The 15,054-nt window shown below is 35.6% G+C and overlaps 1 protein-coding gene across 2 annotated transcripts in view; it reads left to right on the top strand.

The window, feature by feature from the left end:
* The window catches only part of SPAG16 (sperm associated antigen 16), a 965,654-nt gene that overhangs the window by 12,946 nt on the left and 937,654 nt on the right, over nt 1-15,054 (top strand). For both annotated transcript variants that reach the window (XM_043910138.1, XM_043910139.1), the window contains exons 2-4: nt 7,477-7,523; nt 8,719-8,814; nt 12,897-13,015. In XM_043910138.1, the coding sequence (XP_043766073.1) occupies nt 7,477-7,523; nt 8,719-8,814; nt 12,897-13,015 (262 nt within the window). The remainder of the gene's footprint in view (nt 1-7,476; nt 7,524-8,718; nt 8,815-12,896; nt 13,016-15,054) is intronic.

Genomic DNA, 15,054 nt, shown 5'->3' with positions numbered 1-15,054 from the left:
TCGCCATCTTTGGCCTGTATTTTTCAGTTAACTCACTTTATTTAAACTGACTTTGCTAAGAAAGTGAACATGACTATAATGTTTTGTTTTTACAGTACATTTCTTTTATTTCAATTTGATGAAATAAAATGTTGATCATGGAGAATCCACTCTAGATTTCAGATTGCCTCCAAGTACATTGATTCTACAATGATGGCAAAGGTTACAAAGCAATTTCTGTCTACGGTAGCTTTGGGAAATCATGTAAAATATAATTAGCTACATGTTTCACTAAAATTCTTTATAAAGCTGGTATTGCTGGCAGTGATCACTACCTACAGATGCAGTAGTGCAGGGGACCAGTATGTGAGGAGCTTTGTATGCTGCTCTCATCTAAAAAAGTGTTCATTTCCTTCTGGCTGTGGTCCATTTGCAGAACCTTATGTGTGACCCCATTGCACCAACTGTCACATCAAGCTCTGCTCCATTAGACCAGCTGAAATGCTTCTCTTGCAGTTGTGTCTTACGTAGTACTGTGATGTATTTAGAGCTTCTTGACAGTTTCAGTGTGGGTATATATTTGCCTATTTCCTGACAAGATCTGCAAGGTCAGGATCTGGTATAGATTCTTTTAGTGCAGAAACTACCAGTTAGTTCACCCATGGTAATGAAGTACCAGGGAACTAATTCCTTGTGTGCATGCTCACAAGTGCTGCTATACTCCTTCCAGAGCAAGTGTACATATGGAGAAGGATCCTTAGTTTGAGACCAGGCCATGACTAGAACATAGTACCTGGCCTGGAAGAGGGCAGTGATGAGGACTGTGCATGCAGGCCAGGGAGGAAGGGGGTGGCTACAGAAAGTACTCTGGGCAAGATCAGACTAGAAAACCAGGACATTATTAAGTGTCAGGTGAAGCTCAAGCTGGCAGAGAAGCAGGACCTGATCTGAAGGGAATAGAGTAGAAAAAAAAATGAATTTTGGTATTGAGAGTTCAGTGATGTTTTTTGAAGGAAAACTAGGCAGGTAATGAATGGGAAGGAAGTTTTGTAAGGACTCAGAGTCAGCTTGGCAACAAGAAACTGACTTTATGCAGTGGAAAAATAATTTTGTATGAAAATTGTGACCAGCTTAATTGTATGGAAATTTCCAGGAGGATAGAGATTAGATTACAGATGAGAAAGTTGCCCAATACAACTAGAATTGGAGTAAAAGTTTTATCTTTCAGGCAATTCTTGATGAATTGTACATTTTTATTCTAGCAATATTGCTTCTAAAGCAGTGCTTTCCAATCTTTTTCACACATGTTGCTCCATCAGATCTTGCTTCAGTCTGTCTTTCTGGCTGTCCCAAGGACTGAGGGGAGCAATATCTGTACTGTCCAGAGTGTCCTTTTTATGAGAACCTCAGAGCGTGATTTCTCTCAGGCTTCAGAACCAGAGATTGCGGTACATCTGCTGAGAAATTCATCTATTTTCTTTGGATGGATACTGAATTGGTATCTGATTACATTTCTGTCTGACCCTGACTGCTGGGAAACCTAGTCTCAAACCTGTGGCATATATATACCAAAGTACAAGAGACCTTATGGCCTGTACTTTATCTTACTTCTGCAGTTTCCCTTTCTATTCTAGTTTCCATATTCATTTATTATTAACTCCCTATAGCTGTATGCATGTCTGAAAACTGCCACAGAATTCTTTGGGGATAACTTGTTCTTGTGTTGCGAGCCAGCTAGCCAGCTAGACAGGTGCATACAAACATACATGCCAGAGTATATTTACTTCTGCAGTAACACAGCAATATCACATTTCAATTGAGTTGCTTCTGGAAAGATTCTTCTGTTCACACTCTATTGCGGCTACTAAGGATGATCCTGGTTCCTGTTTGGGGTATTTGTTCTTTTCCTGACCTTTTGTCTCATGAATCTCTTGCCCTTGGCTTATTTAATCTTTGAGTCTATTGCTCTGTATCTCTTTTATACTTCTCCTTCCTTTAGGATCTTCAGATGGAGCTGTTTAAAGGATTTATCTCTTCATAATATGACACTTGAGAGCTTGGAAAACAAATAGATATAGAGTTCATTATTGAGAATGTTGGTAAAGTTGTACGTTGCTGTTGTGTCACTGTAGAACTGTAGAAACAACAGTATGATATAGTTGAGAATTCATGGTGTTTGTATTCAAGAAACTTGTCTTTGTCATTCATGTCTTTGGTCTTGTCCAGATCTCTTCTTCCTGACTCAGTTTCCTTTTTTCCCCCACATTTTTCCTTTGTTTCCTGTGCCATTCACTCTTACAGGGTTTTAAGAGTACATATGGTATGATCCATGTGACAATACTTTTTAAGCATTATAAAATGGTACTTTTCCTCCTACTCTTTTTTGATTTTGGGGAAATACGATATATTAGTATTATATCTCATCGCTAGAATTGGAGAAGGCAATGGCAACCCACTCCAGTACTCTTCCCTGGGAAATCCCATGGATGGAGGAACCTGGTGGGCTGCAGTCCATGGGTTCACTAAGAGTCGGACACTACTGAGCGACTTCCCTTTCACTTTTCACTTTCATGCATTGGAGAAGGAAGTGGCAACCCACTCCACTTGCCTGGAGAATCCCAGGGATGGGGGATCCTGGTGGGCTGCTGTCTCTGGGGTCGCACAGAGTCGGACATGACTGAAGTGACTTAGCAGCAGCAGCAGCATACCTAGAATATTTTTCTTTGGTAGTAGTTACAAGTATTGTTTAATATTTCCAAAGCTTTGACGACAAATTACTTTTTTCTCTACATAGCCATGTTAAAGAAGCTTTGCTTTGACATCTCTTCCTCACAATAATCTTGCCAGCAGTTGGTTTAAATTATAAAGTCTATCCAGATCATTTTAGAATATTTACTTATTTGTGAACTTTATTATGGAATAAGCAGTGATGAAGGATGTTGTTGTTTACGTGCTAAGTTGTGTGCAACCCTTTTGCAACGTGGACTGTAGTCTGTTAGGCTCCTCTGTCCATGGGATTTCCCAGGGAAGAATACTGGAGTGGGTTGCCATTTCCTTCTCCAGGGGATCTTTCTGACCCAGGGATTGAACCAAGATCTCCTACATTGCAGGCAGATGCTTTTATGCTGAGCCACCCAGGAAGCCCTAGTGATGAAGGGTAGCCTTAATTTCTGGAAACAAATGACTGCCTACAAATTCAGCCTCTTTTTTTTCCCCCAAACGTCAATCTTTTTGTTTTGTATTGGGGTATAGAAGGAGATCAGTCCTGGGTGTTCATTGGAAGGACTGATGCTGAAGCTGAAACTCCAATACTTTGGCCACCTTATGTGAAGAGTTGACTCATTGGAAAAGACCCTGATGCTGGGAGGGATTGGGGGCAGGAGGAGAAGGGGATGACAGAGGATGAGATGGCTGGATGGCATCATCGACTCGATGGGCATGAGTTTGAGCAAACTCTGGGAGTTGGTGATGGACAGGGAGGCCTGGTGTGCTGCGATTCATGGGTCGCAAAGAGTCGGACACGACTGAGCGACTGAACTGAACTGACTGAACTGATAGATGATTAACAATGTTTTAGTAGTTTCGGGTGAACAGTGAAGGGACTCAGCCATACATATACATGTTTCCATTCTTTCCCAAACCTTGCAGGCTGGCACAAACGATGAGTAGAGTTCCATGTGCTATATAATAGGTCCTTGTTTGTTATCCATTTTGAATATAGCAGTGTGTACATGACCTTCCCAAACTCCATAACTATCCCGTACCCCAGTAACTCTAAGTTTGTTTTCTAAGCCTGTCTCTTTTGGTTTTGTAAGTTCATTTGAGAAATTTGATATTTCTCCTTCTCTCTCTGATTTACTTTGCTCTGTATGACACTTTCTAGGTCCATCCATGTTGCTGTAAATGGCCTTATTTCATACTTTTTAAGGCTGAGTAATATTCCACTGTATATATGTACCACATTTTCTTTATCCATTCCTTTGTCAAGGGACATTTATATTGCTTCCATGTCTTGGCTGCTGTAAACAGTGATGCAATGAACATTGAGATGCCTGTATCCTTTTGGATCATGTTTTTCTTTGGATATATTCCCAGGAGTGGGATTGTAGGGTTTTATGATAGCTCTATTTTTAGTTTTTTAAGGAACCTTCATACTGTTCTCCATAGTGATTGTACCAATTTACATTCCCACACAGTGAAGGAGTATTCCCATCTCTCAACACATTCTCCAACATTTGTTGTTTGTGGATTTTTTTGATTATAGCTATTCTGACCAATTTGAGGTGACATCTCATTATAGTTTTGATTTACATTTCTCTAATAACATCATGGCAAAAGATGGGGAAACAATGGAAACAGTGACAGACTTTTTTTTGGGCTCCAAAATCAGTGGACAGTGACCGCAGCCGTTAAATTAAAAGATGCTTGTTCCATAGAAGAAAAGCAATGACAAATCTAGATGGCATATTAAAAAGCAGAGACATTGCCTGCAAAGGTCTGTATTCATTGCTGTGGTTTTTCTAGTAGTCATGTACGAATGTGAGAGCTGGACAGTAAAAAAGGCTGAGTGCCATAAAATTGATGCCTTCGAACTGTGGTACTGGAGAAGACTCTTGAGAGTCCCTTGGATTGCAGGGAGATCAAACCAGTAAATCATAGAGGAAATCAACCCTGACTATTCATTGGAAGGATTGATGCTGAAGCTGAAGCTCCAATAATTTGGCCACCTGATTCGAAGAGCTGATTCATTGGAAGAGACTGTGATGCTGGGGAAGATTGAAGGCAGGAGGAGAAGGGGACGGCAAAGGATGAGATGGTTGGATGGCATCACTGACTCGATGAACATGAGTTTGAGCAAACTCTGGGAGATGGTGAAGGACAGGGAGGCTTGGCGTGCTGCAGTCCATGGGGTCTCAGAGAGTCAGACACGACTGAGTGAACAGCAATAACTAGTGATGTTGGACATCTTTTCATGTGCCTACTTTTGTTCTCTTTGGAGGACAGGTCTTCTGCCCAGTTTGTAGATTTTGGAGACTAATCTTTTATTGGTCACATCATTTGCACATATTTTCTCCCAATCTGTGGATTGTCTTTTCATTTTATTGTTTCCTTTGGTGTGCAAAAACTTCTGAAAGTTCCTGTTTGTTTATTTTTGTTTTTATTTCCATTATTCTTGGAGATGGATTGAAAAAGATATTGTGATTTATGTCAGAGGGTGTTCTGCCCATTTTCCTCTAGGAATTTTATAGTGTCCAGACTCACATTTAGGTCTTAATCTACATTTTGAGCTCACAAAATCAACTTAGAATCATTGTTTCTCAGAAAGGGGCATATTTTTCCATAAAACCAAGAGTCCAACTTCCTGTAGCTGAACTTCAGGAAATTTTATATTATTAAGTGAAAATGTGTCAGGAAAATATAAATCTAGAGAAGGAGGAAGAGTCAGAATGTCTTTTATGTATTCATTCATCTTAACAAAAGATCATGAAAGATTTAGGAGACTCCTCCACAGGTACTCATATCTTTTCAGAACAAGGGAAGGAAAAACAGACACTTGTTTTTATTACAAGCCAGGCACCAACTAAATTATTTCCATATGCTAACCCTTGTTAACAAGAGATGTAGTATAGCATAGTGAAAACCAAACTTCTAGGGCTGTTTCCCGATTCTTTTAGGTCCTGACTGTGTAACTTTGTGCATCTGAGTCCTGATCTGTAAAACAGAGATAATAATAGTTCATCCTTATTGGTGGGATGAGGATGAAATGATTTAATACATGTAAAACCCATAGGAAAGTGCCTGCTGCTGCTGCTGCTAAGTCGCTTCAGTCATGTCCAACTCTGTGTGACCCCATAGACAGCAGCCCACCAGGCTCCTCCGTCCATGGGATTCTCCAGGCAAGAGTACTGGAGTGGGTTGCCATTACCTTCTCCGAGGAAAGTGCCTGGCTCCTATTAAATACCATGTGTGTGTTATCAGTTCTCATTACAAATAACAGAAATTGTTATTCAGACTGTCAGGTTACTCTTGGAGGATGGAATGACAGAGAAATTTCTGATAATCAGCAGCGAAATGAAAACTAGGGTAAACTCATATTTGATTTTCATAAGCATTGCTGTGTATTGAAGTGTATTTTAAACTTGGCATAATGAAGTCTGTAAATGTGAAAAAAATGTAAACCTACCAACCAATCAACAAAACAAGTATTATTGGAACATACTTTGATTTCTTTTAAATTAAATGTTATCTTGAAGTTTTCATTTGTAATTAGAGTATTAATTTTTGAAGCTCTTACAGCAATTCTATTGAAAATTTTTATTACAATCATTTTCATTGATATTTTAATGCTGATATATATTGATACTTTATGAACTGCTCTTATGATTATTATATAGTTTATATTTGCTTAAAAATTAGGCTGCCTTTTCTGAGAATATGATTTATTAATTTTAAAATTGAAATATATAAGAAAGAGTGAGCTGTAACTTTTATTGATGAAAACATTAAAATCTATTTTTTACTTATATTTAATTTTAGTGTGCTTTTTTTTTTTTTTAAATTGCTCAGTCCTGTCCAACTCTTGGTGACCCCATGGACTGTACAGTCCATATATTTCTCCAGGCCAGAATACTGGAGTGGGTAGCCTTTCCCTTCTCCAGGGGAATCTTCCCAATCCAGGGATGGAACCTAAGTCTCCCACATTGCAGGTGGATTCTTTACCAGCTGAGCCACAGGGAGGCCCAAGGATATTGGAGTGGGTAGCCTATCCCTTCTCCAGTGGATCTTCCTGAACCAGGAAAGGAGCTGGGGTCTCCTGCACCACAGGTGGGTCTTTGCCAACTGACCTTCCAGGGAAGTGCTTTGTTTAATCCCAATAAAAAGTCATTGTGAAGGACTCAGAAATACTGGAAAATTCAGTGTGGTTTGAGATTTGTTTGAAAAATTCATTGTCATAGTTTTCCTGTCCATCATTTTTATTTCTTTCTAGTTTATAATACTCTGATACTATGTACATTTTTAGAAGCCTTTTTAGAATAGAGTTGGAAATTATTAGACAGTGGCTCAGCTGGTAAAGAATCCACCTGCAATGCAGGAGACCTAGGTTTGATCCCTGGGTTGGGAAGATCCCCTGGAGAAGGGACAGGCTACCCACTCCAGTATTCTTGCCTGGAGAATTCCATGGACTGTGCAGTCCATGGGGTCACAAAGAGTTGGACAAGACTGATTGACTTTAATTTTCACATAGACTAAAAATAAAACTTTTCATGAGTTTGGATTGTGTCAAATAGTAATTTAAGACAACAATTTAAATATTTTGTTTTAAAACTTCTATAATTGTGAGCTGTATGAAGAAGAGAAATTAAAAAAATAATTTACATGTATTTACTAACTTGGTAAGATATTTGAATCTAATAACTATTTTAAGGTTACATCAGTTTTTAAATGTACTAATTTTATTCCATATATTTTGAGATTCAAACTTAACGGTATATTTAGAGGTCACTATAACTGAAGCATCTGAAGATGATTATGAATATGAAGAGGTAATTTGTTCATTTTATGTATTTTTTCTGTAAATTCATTACTGTCATTCCTGTGAAATATTCATTTTATTTTTCATTAAACTTTTTTTCTCAGTGATACCACGTTTTCAAGTGAATGTAGCTAATCACATAGTTAGAATGAGATCTGAAAATTGTATTTAAAAATTTAGATAGGTTAACACATCTGGCTCTTTTGATTTCCCTGTTAATTGTTTTCAGAGTCAGCCTCTCATCACCTTCCTTATGGATCCATACTAAAGTCTGTCATGTCTGTCTAGCAGGTGTTCCCTGTCATCCACTCTGCCCTTGGCAGGGTTTCCCAGATTCCTACTACCTTCGCGGAGCATAGATCCTGTGCTTCCTTTCAACTTAGCTATACTTCCATCTAATAGTTACTGCCTCAGACCTTTCCTTTAATTCATTGTTCCAATGGAACCTATCATTACATCTGAGACTATGAGGACAGAGTCACTCTAAGATGCAGAAGCTGTAAAGGAAACTGTGGAAGCAAGCCTGGAAGTTGTGGCCTGGGCAAGCAGGAGACATTTTGCTACTGGAAAAGTGGAGTTAATATTAATACACACCACATGAAATACATTAATAAATGTAACAGGCTTAAAGCTGTGATCAACACATAAGAAGCATGCAATAAGTGTTTACTTTCATTAATGTCATAGAGTCAGTTGCATTCTTCCAAGAGCTTAACATTCAGACTTTAAAAAAAAATATTAGACTTAATTTACTAGAGATTTGCAGTTGCTAGTAGTTATGGCTACAGTCCATGGGATCACAGAGTCAGACATGGTTTAGTGACTAAACAACAAATGGAAAGTAATGGTGGAGAAAATCTGCAATGAGGAAAGGTTGGTAGCATTTAGAAGGCCTAGCTTTTTTTTTTAGCAGATTTTTTTTTTTCAGTAGAGTTGTTAGACTACATTTGCCAGTACAGATAAAAGAAATTGCCCATAGCTAATATCAAGTTAGAAGTAACACTGAGTGATGTTTATAAGGAAATCAGAGGGCTCCCTACTTGTTAGTTGTTAATTTTTCTTAGGTCTTCAGAATGACACAGTGTCTTACATAAAGTATATTTCTTTGATCATTTGTTTTGTGAGGAAAATTTATTATCTAAAATGAAATAAGGTATTTTATATTCCTCTAACTCTTTCTATCCTTATCTTTCTCTGTGATTTAGATACCAGATGACAATTATAGCATTCCAGAAGGTGAAGAAGATCTGGCAAAAGCAGTTCAGATGGTCCAAGAACAGGCTGCAGATACCCAGATTTTGGTGAGAATTTTGAACACAACCATGGCCTACAGTTTAACAAAGATCTTTTCCATGTGAAGTTTTGAAAGTCATTTAAGCTATAAGTTCTTCACTTACTAGATGCAGCTCTATCACCTAATGTCCTTTTCATTTCTATTTCTTTATCATCAAACCTTTACTTTTAGTACATAGTGGTATTTACTCTGCCTTGCATCATCACTTTCCACATGGTGGTCACTTTTGCATGACTTTGCAACAAGTGACACTTTCTTTCAGAACTGTCTTTAAGCTCAGTGAGGTTTAACAAGGATTTTCAACACTTGCACAGAGTTTGTTATTGTATACATGTGCTGCAGTCTATTTTGTAGGCATCTGTGTCTTTTTTTTTTTTTATGGAAGTATTTGGATCACAGGGAATGCTTGATATATTATGTTTTTTTTTTTCTTATGAGGCCTATGAACTCATTTCGCTAGAGAACATGGTGGATGCTTTCTAATTATAATACCACCAATTAACAGTACATAGAATGATAGCTTTACTGTAAAATTGAAAATTCAATTAAAATTGACAGTAATTTAATGATGATAGAAATATATTTGTAAAGTGCTACTAATGCTAATTAATACTAAAGTCATGCTAGTACTAATTAAGAAGATGGCTTTTCCTCAAAAATGAAACCTTCCTGTGAAATGTGGAGGAAATTATTATACTCTTATTTAGGTGCTGATTTGGCTTCCTTAGTGCAAAATAATATGGGATAGACTTCACTGCATATTCTGCCCTGTGTCAGTCCTGTATTTTGTAGATTTCCTCAGCTGAGAAATCCAGTAACTCCTTTCCAACATATCTGTCCATTCAAAATTGAAAAATGCTGAAGAGCAGAATTTCTTGAATCCAGGATTAATTATATTCTAAGTGGAGGGCTTTAGCTTATAGTAAACTCTATTCTCTAATGTATCCTATGGATATAGTTCCTTCTCTTGCTGCTGCTGCTTACTCGCTTCAGTCGTGTCCAACTCTGCGATGCTATGGACTGCAGCCTGCCAGGCTTCTCTGTCCGTGGGATTCTCCAGGCAAGAATACTGCAGTGGGTTGCTATTTCCTTCTACAGGGGATCTTCTTGACACAGGGATCCAACCCGGTCTACTGCGTTGTTGGCAGAGTCTTTACTGCTGAGATACCAGGGGAGCCCCATAGTTCCTTCTAGGTAGACATAAAGTAAAGTCTGCTACACAGACTTTATTAGTATGTTAGATATCTACATGCAGTAATTTATAGGTAAATTTTAAAATTTTGAATGATGAGCAGTGGATAAACATATCAGTTGCATAATATGTATTGCTCATCATCTTCCTTCTTGCTTTTTACATCATTAAGTTAGTGAGTGAAAGTCACTCAGTCATGTCAATCCATGGAATTCTCTAAGCCAGAATACTGGAATGGGTAGCCTTTCCTTTCTCAAGGGGATCTTCCCTACCCAGGGATCAAACCCAGGTCTCCCACATTGCAGGTGGATGCTTTATCAGCTGAGCCACAAGGGAAGCCCAAGAATATTGGAGTGGGTAGCCTATCCCTTCTCCAGTGGATCTTCCCGGCCCACGAATCGAACACGGGTCTTCTGCATTGCAGGTGGATTCTCTGTCAACTGATTTATCAGGGAAGCTTCATCATTAAGTTGAGGAGCATTAAAAAAATACTTTATGTACTACTCCTTTATAGTGGTACCTGATAGCAAAGATGTCTAACACAATGATTGACACATAGTAGGGACTCAGTGTATAGCAGTTAAATAAATGAATGAATGGATAAATGACTCATTGAATGAAAAAATTATGACCCAAAATATAATTGTATTTTTGTGTCTGTTATTATGCTAGAAGTTGTTTTTAAATCCAAAGATAAATCCAAGAAGGGCAATTGGGGAATAAATTCAATGTCATAGCTGTTATATCTTCTGAACTAAATATCAGTAATTCTCTCATCAATTTCTCAAAAGCTAACTCAAACTCCTAACTTTGCAGGAGTTAACTTTCTAGATTTATGACATATTTATAGCTGATTGATGGTCTTTTAAGTTTTTATCTGTTTTTTTGAGCTCTTTAGAGAAATATTACTATGTAGAAAATTCACAAAAATTTCCTTTAGGCATTTAAAATTATATATGGATTTATATTGTGATAAGCATCCCAGTTTTATATTTATAATTTGGTTTTTGTTTTTATAGTATTTTGTCTTCAAAAACTAACTTTGAGTTGTGCCATGGGCTTTCTGTTTTAAGAATATTTATTGTTTATGAAACCAGCTTCCTTTTGTTATGATTTTATTACATCTGTTTATGATCAGCATATATTTTCTTCTATGTTAGAGGATAGCAGTAGTCCCAATTCAATGAGGACTTTCAGAATTTTTATTAAAGTTTGAAAATAAAACATGAACATTACTACTAGGATGTTGAATATATTTGAAATTATTAAAAAGTTGAAATTTGGAAGTAATGTAAATAGCTTTATTTGTTAAAAATTAACAAGGATAATTTATTGAAGAGTTGACATTTAAATTAATTCTTTTAATTTTCTTTAAACCTTGGTAATATGTATTTTATATATATACATAAAACTATATATATTTGAGAATTGATACATGTTTTATTTCATAAACTTTGAACTTTCTGTTCTATACAATATCAGTTTCCTTGATAGGTATAATGGTTCTAAACTCTGAAATAAAATATAGTTTTATTATATTTAGAGTGATTAATGGAAACAATTAAGAAGATAGGAAATGTTATTAATCTATAATGAATATGTCAATTGTTTCTTGAAACTGAAGTCTTTTTTCTAAGTATACATGTAAGTAGAAATAAGAATAGACACACATACACACATATATTCTTTAGAAATATTTGTATGTAATTTTATGAAAAAAGGTCTACTTACATTCAAGCTGGGTTTTCCCCTCTACAGCATGAGCCTTCTTTTTAGCATATTATTGCCATTTGTGGGGGGTAATTCTTTAGCTGTTTTGGTTTTTGGTTTTTTGTTTAGCTAGTGTTGGAGGTGCAGTCTCAAAGGTCATTTTTTTGGCCATAATTCTATAATAATATAATTTTTATAAAATTATAATTTTGATCTTTAAAGATGACATTAGCAAGGTTCCTAAATCATGTGATTGTTAAATTTCCTGACATCATCTTTCCATCTCCTCCAAGAATATGAGATATTTCTCTGAAATAGTGTTTGTGGGAGGCTAATTAGCTGAACAAAACTACTATACTGTTTAACATATTTATCAATAGTTCTCAAAGAATTTTATTCTAAGATATTTTCCTGTATATTTATTCAAAAATACTATCAAATATGTAAACATGTGGACCTGGTGGGGTTCTAGTAAACTTTACTTATGAGAAAAGTTAACTCACCCCTGATCTAGTTGATAGAGTTATTTATTTCCATTACGAAATAGGAGTACAAGGGTGCTCATTTGTGCATAATTTCTTCCATAGTGTTTCTAAAAATCAAGGTACCAAAACCACATTTCTTTTTATAATGATAAGTAAAAGAATTAAGCAATCCATACTTTTTTTCTTTTTTTGAGTGTGTTATGTACTATTGTTAGGGCAAGCTGACCTCCTTATTGTTTCTTGGACAGTCCAATCACAGTCATGTCTGCCTTTGTACTTGCTGATGCTATAACTGGAACACCTCTTCTCTAGATATATGTTCACACGTCACTTGCTCAATGTAATCTTTCTTCATCATTGCTACATACATAGCAGACCAGCTCCACACATGTATCTGATCTATACGTGGCTTTCCCTCACTTCAACCTTCTGCTTTTACCACCAGGCACTTAGTATCATCGGCGATACTGTATATTTTTAATTTAGTTACTCATTTTCTGTCACATTCACTTGATTATTAGTTATAAGGACTGAGTCTTATCTGTTTTCATCACTGCTTTATCCCTAGTGATTAAAATAGTTCCTGGATGTAATATTCAACAAAATTGTTTAAAAAGTGAATGAATGAATGAATGTAAGGCCTAGCTGTACAATTAAAGCTTTGAAAATTTTTAAATAAATAATTTCACTTTAAAATTTTAGGAGCAGAAAACAGTCTTTTCTCCAAAGCATACAGTACCTGAAGCAATAGAAGACTTTCTTTGCAATTTCCTGATCAAAATGGGAATGACCAGAACTCTTGATTGCTTTCAGTCTGAATGGTAAATAATTAAGTAGATAAATAGTTTTCTAGAAATACTAACATTATTTAACACGTATACTTTTAATCATCTCAAAAGACTTTGAGTGACTGAGCTTATGTAAAATGAAAGAGCTGGATAGAAGCTTTTTCCATCACTGCCACTGAAACCACAGCACAAACACATACACAGTCAGGATATCAGTTTCAAAGAAGTTTTAAATTAAATCTCTCTTCTAAATACTCAAATTTAAGTGATTCTCAAGAATCAAGTAAATGGAACATCTCTTGGAGTTATATAATCCAGGGCTACTTAATGAAATGTTTAAAAAATATCTTTTACATAATTACAAGAGTATTGTTTCCTCTGTAAGACACATCCTGCTAACAGTACTACTTTGCTTGTTTTGCTTAGAGTGTAATGCCCTGCTTTTCTTTACTCACACAACTGATTCTTTTTCTATAAATGTCCCTTCATTTATAATTAGGTGAAACTGCATTGTCAGATGATACCGACACAAGGCTTTCTTGTTATAACTGAAAATTTTAATAACTTATTGTTATGAAAATCAGCAGGCATACTGTCTTTATTCCTTCGCTATAGCGATAATGTTATCAGGCATGTTTTTGGCCTCCTAGCATTCTTTAAAAAAATATTATTAAATAATTGGATAATAAATGTTTATGTTTTTTTAAAAGTCATTGCATATTATAGAAAGAAGGAATAATATATATAAAGTTGTTTATGGTGTTTTGGAGTTCAATCCTATAATAATTTTAAATACAAGGCACAATTTATTAATTTTTACTAATCCAACTTTGATTTAATTTTTATATTTTGCTGTTTTGGTTCGAATCTACAGAGACCATTCATATAGAAGTAATCAGTTTCATTACTTTAAATTGCATGTCTAGTGTTAATAAATTTAATGAGGAGAGCCATTTTCCCTAATACAGTTTAAAAAAAAGATCAGGTTTGATGGTAGAAAAATAATACTCTTCTTAGTAAATCTAGAAATTGTGTGAATGATTTTTATAATAATGTCCCTATAAAATAATTACAAATGTATTAGAGAATATATTTTTGTAAGAGTAGATAGATGCTTAATTTGCATTACTAATGAAGTGATTAATGTAGTTCAGTTTCCTATTTTTTTTCTAAAGATATGGGTTTAGGATATGTAGTGCTTACTTGTTTCGACAAAGTATGAAATGATTCCCTTGGAGAAATCTGAAACAAAGTATACTCTTAATTAGGTGTTTGTTGCCATATTATCCTTTTAGATTTAGCAATTTGAATTGAGATGAAATTTCAGAAAAGTGCAATAATATTAAGGTTTATAGAAACCCTAAGTAAGCATATCATTTATTGTAATATTATGATTTTAAAGTAAAATTTGTATAAATATCTCTTCATTATTTGGGTTTAGTAATACTGTGGTTCAACTAATTTTATTCTGATCCCTAGCTGCCAGTTTGTAATGAGATTGCAAATTATTTGTAATGAGATTATACTGTATTGGATATTTTTATTTCAAATAAAATATGTTTTACTTTGATCAGAAACCTTTATTTATAATGCATAGTAAGGCTATGGGAATGTGTGCTTAGTAACTCAGTTGTGTCTGACTCTTTGTGACACCATGGACTGTAGCCTGCCAGGCTCCTCTGTCCATGGGGATTGTCCAGGCAAGAATACTGGAGTGGATTGCCATGTATATTATTTTTATAATTTCTTATTATGGGGATGAACACTTGTAATTTATCATTTCTATAAATTCATTTAATCTTAGAAAAGGTGATGAAACAAGGTTTCCCTCTTGTTGATTTGTAAAATAAACCCACAAAAAGCAAACAAACAAAATTCCAAAACCCAAAACACCTGGGCAGTAGAATTTGATTTATGTTTTTTCATTCTTCAAACAGTAATTACGTTAAGTCCATTAAATCTGGGGTCAGCAACTAAGACCCTGGGGCCAAATCTCACCTGCCTCCTGTTTTGGTAAATAAAATTTTACTGAAGCACAGCCATGACCTATCTTTTAGGTATTATCTGTTTGT

Source organism: Cervus elaphus, chromosome 8 (genome assembly GCF_910594005.1).
Source record: "Cervus elaphus chromosome 8, mCerEla1.1, whole genome shotgun sequence".
In the NCBI taxonomy this organism is placed as follows: Eukaryota; Metazoa; Chordata; class Mammalia; order Artiodactyla; family Cervidae; genus Cervus; species Cervus elaphus.
This window is presented reverse-complemented; position numbering and strand designations above follow the sequence as displayed.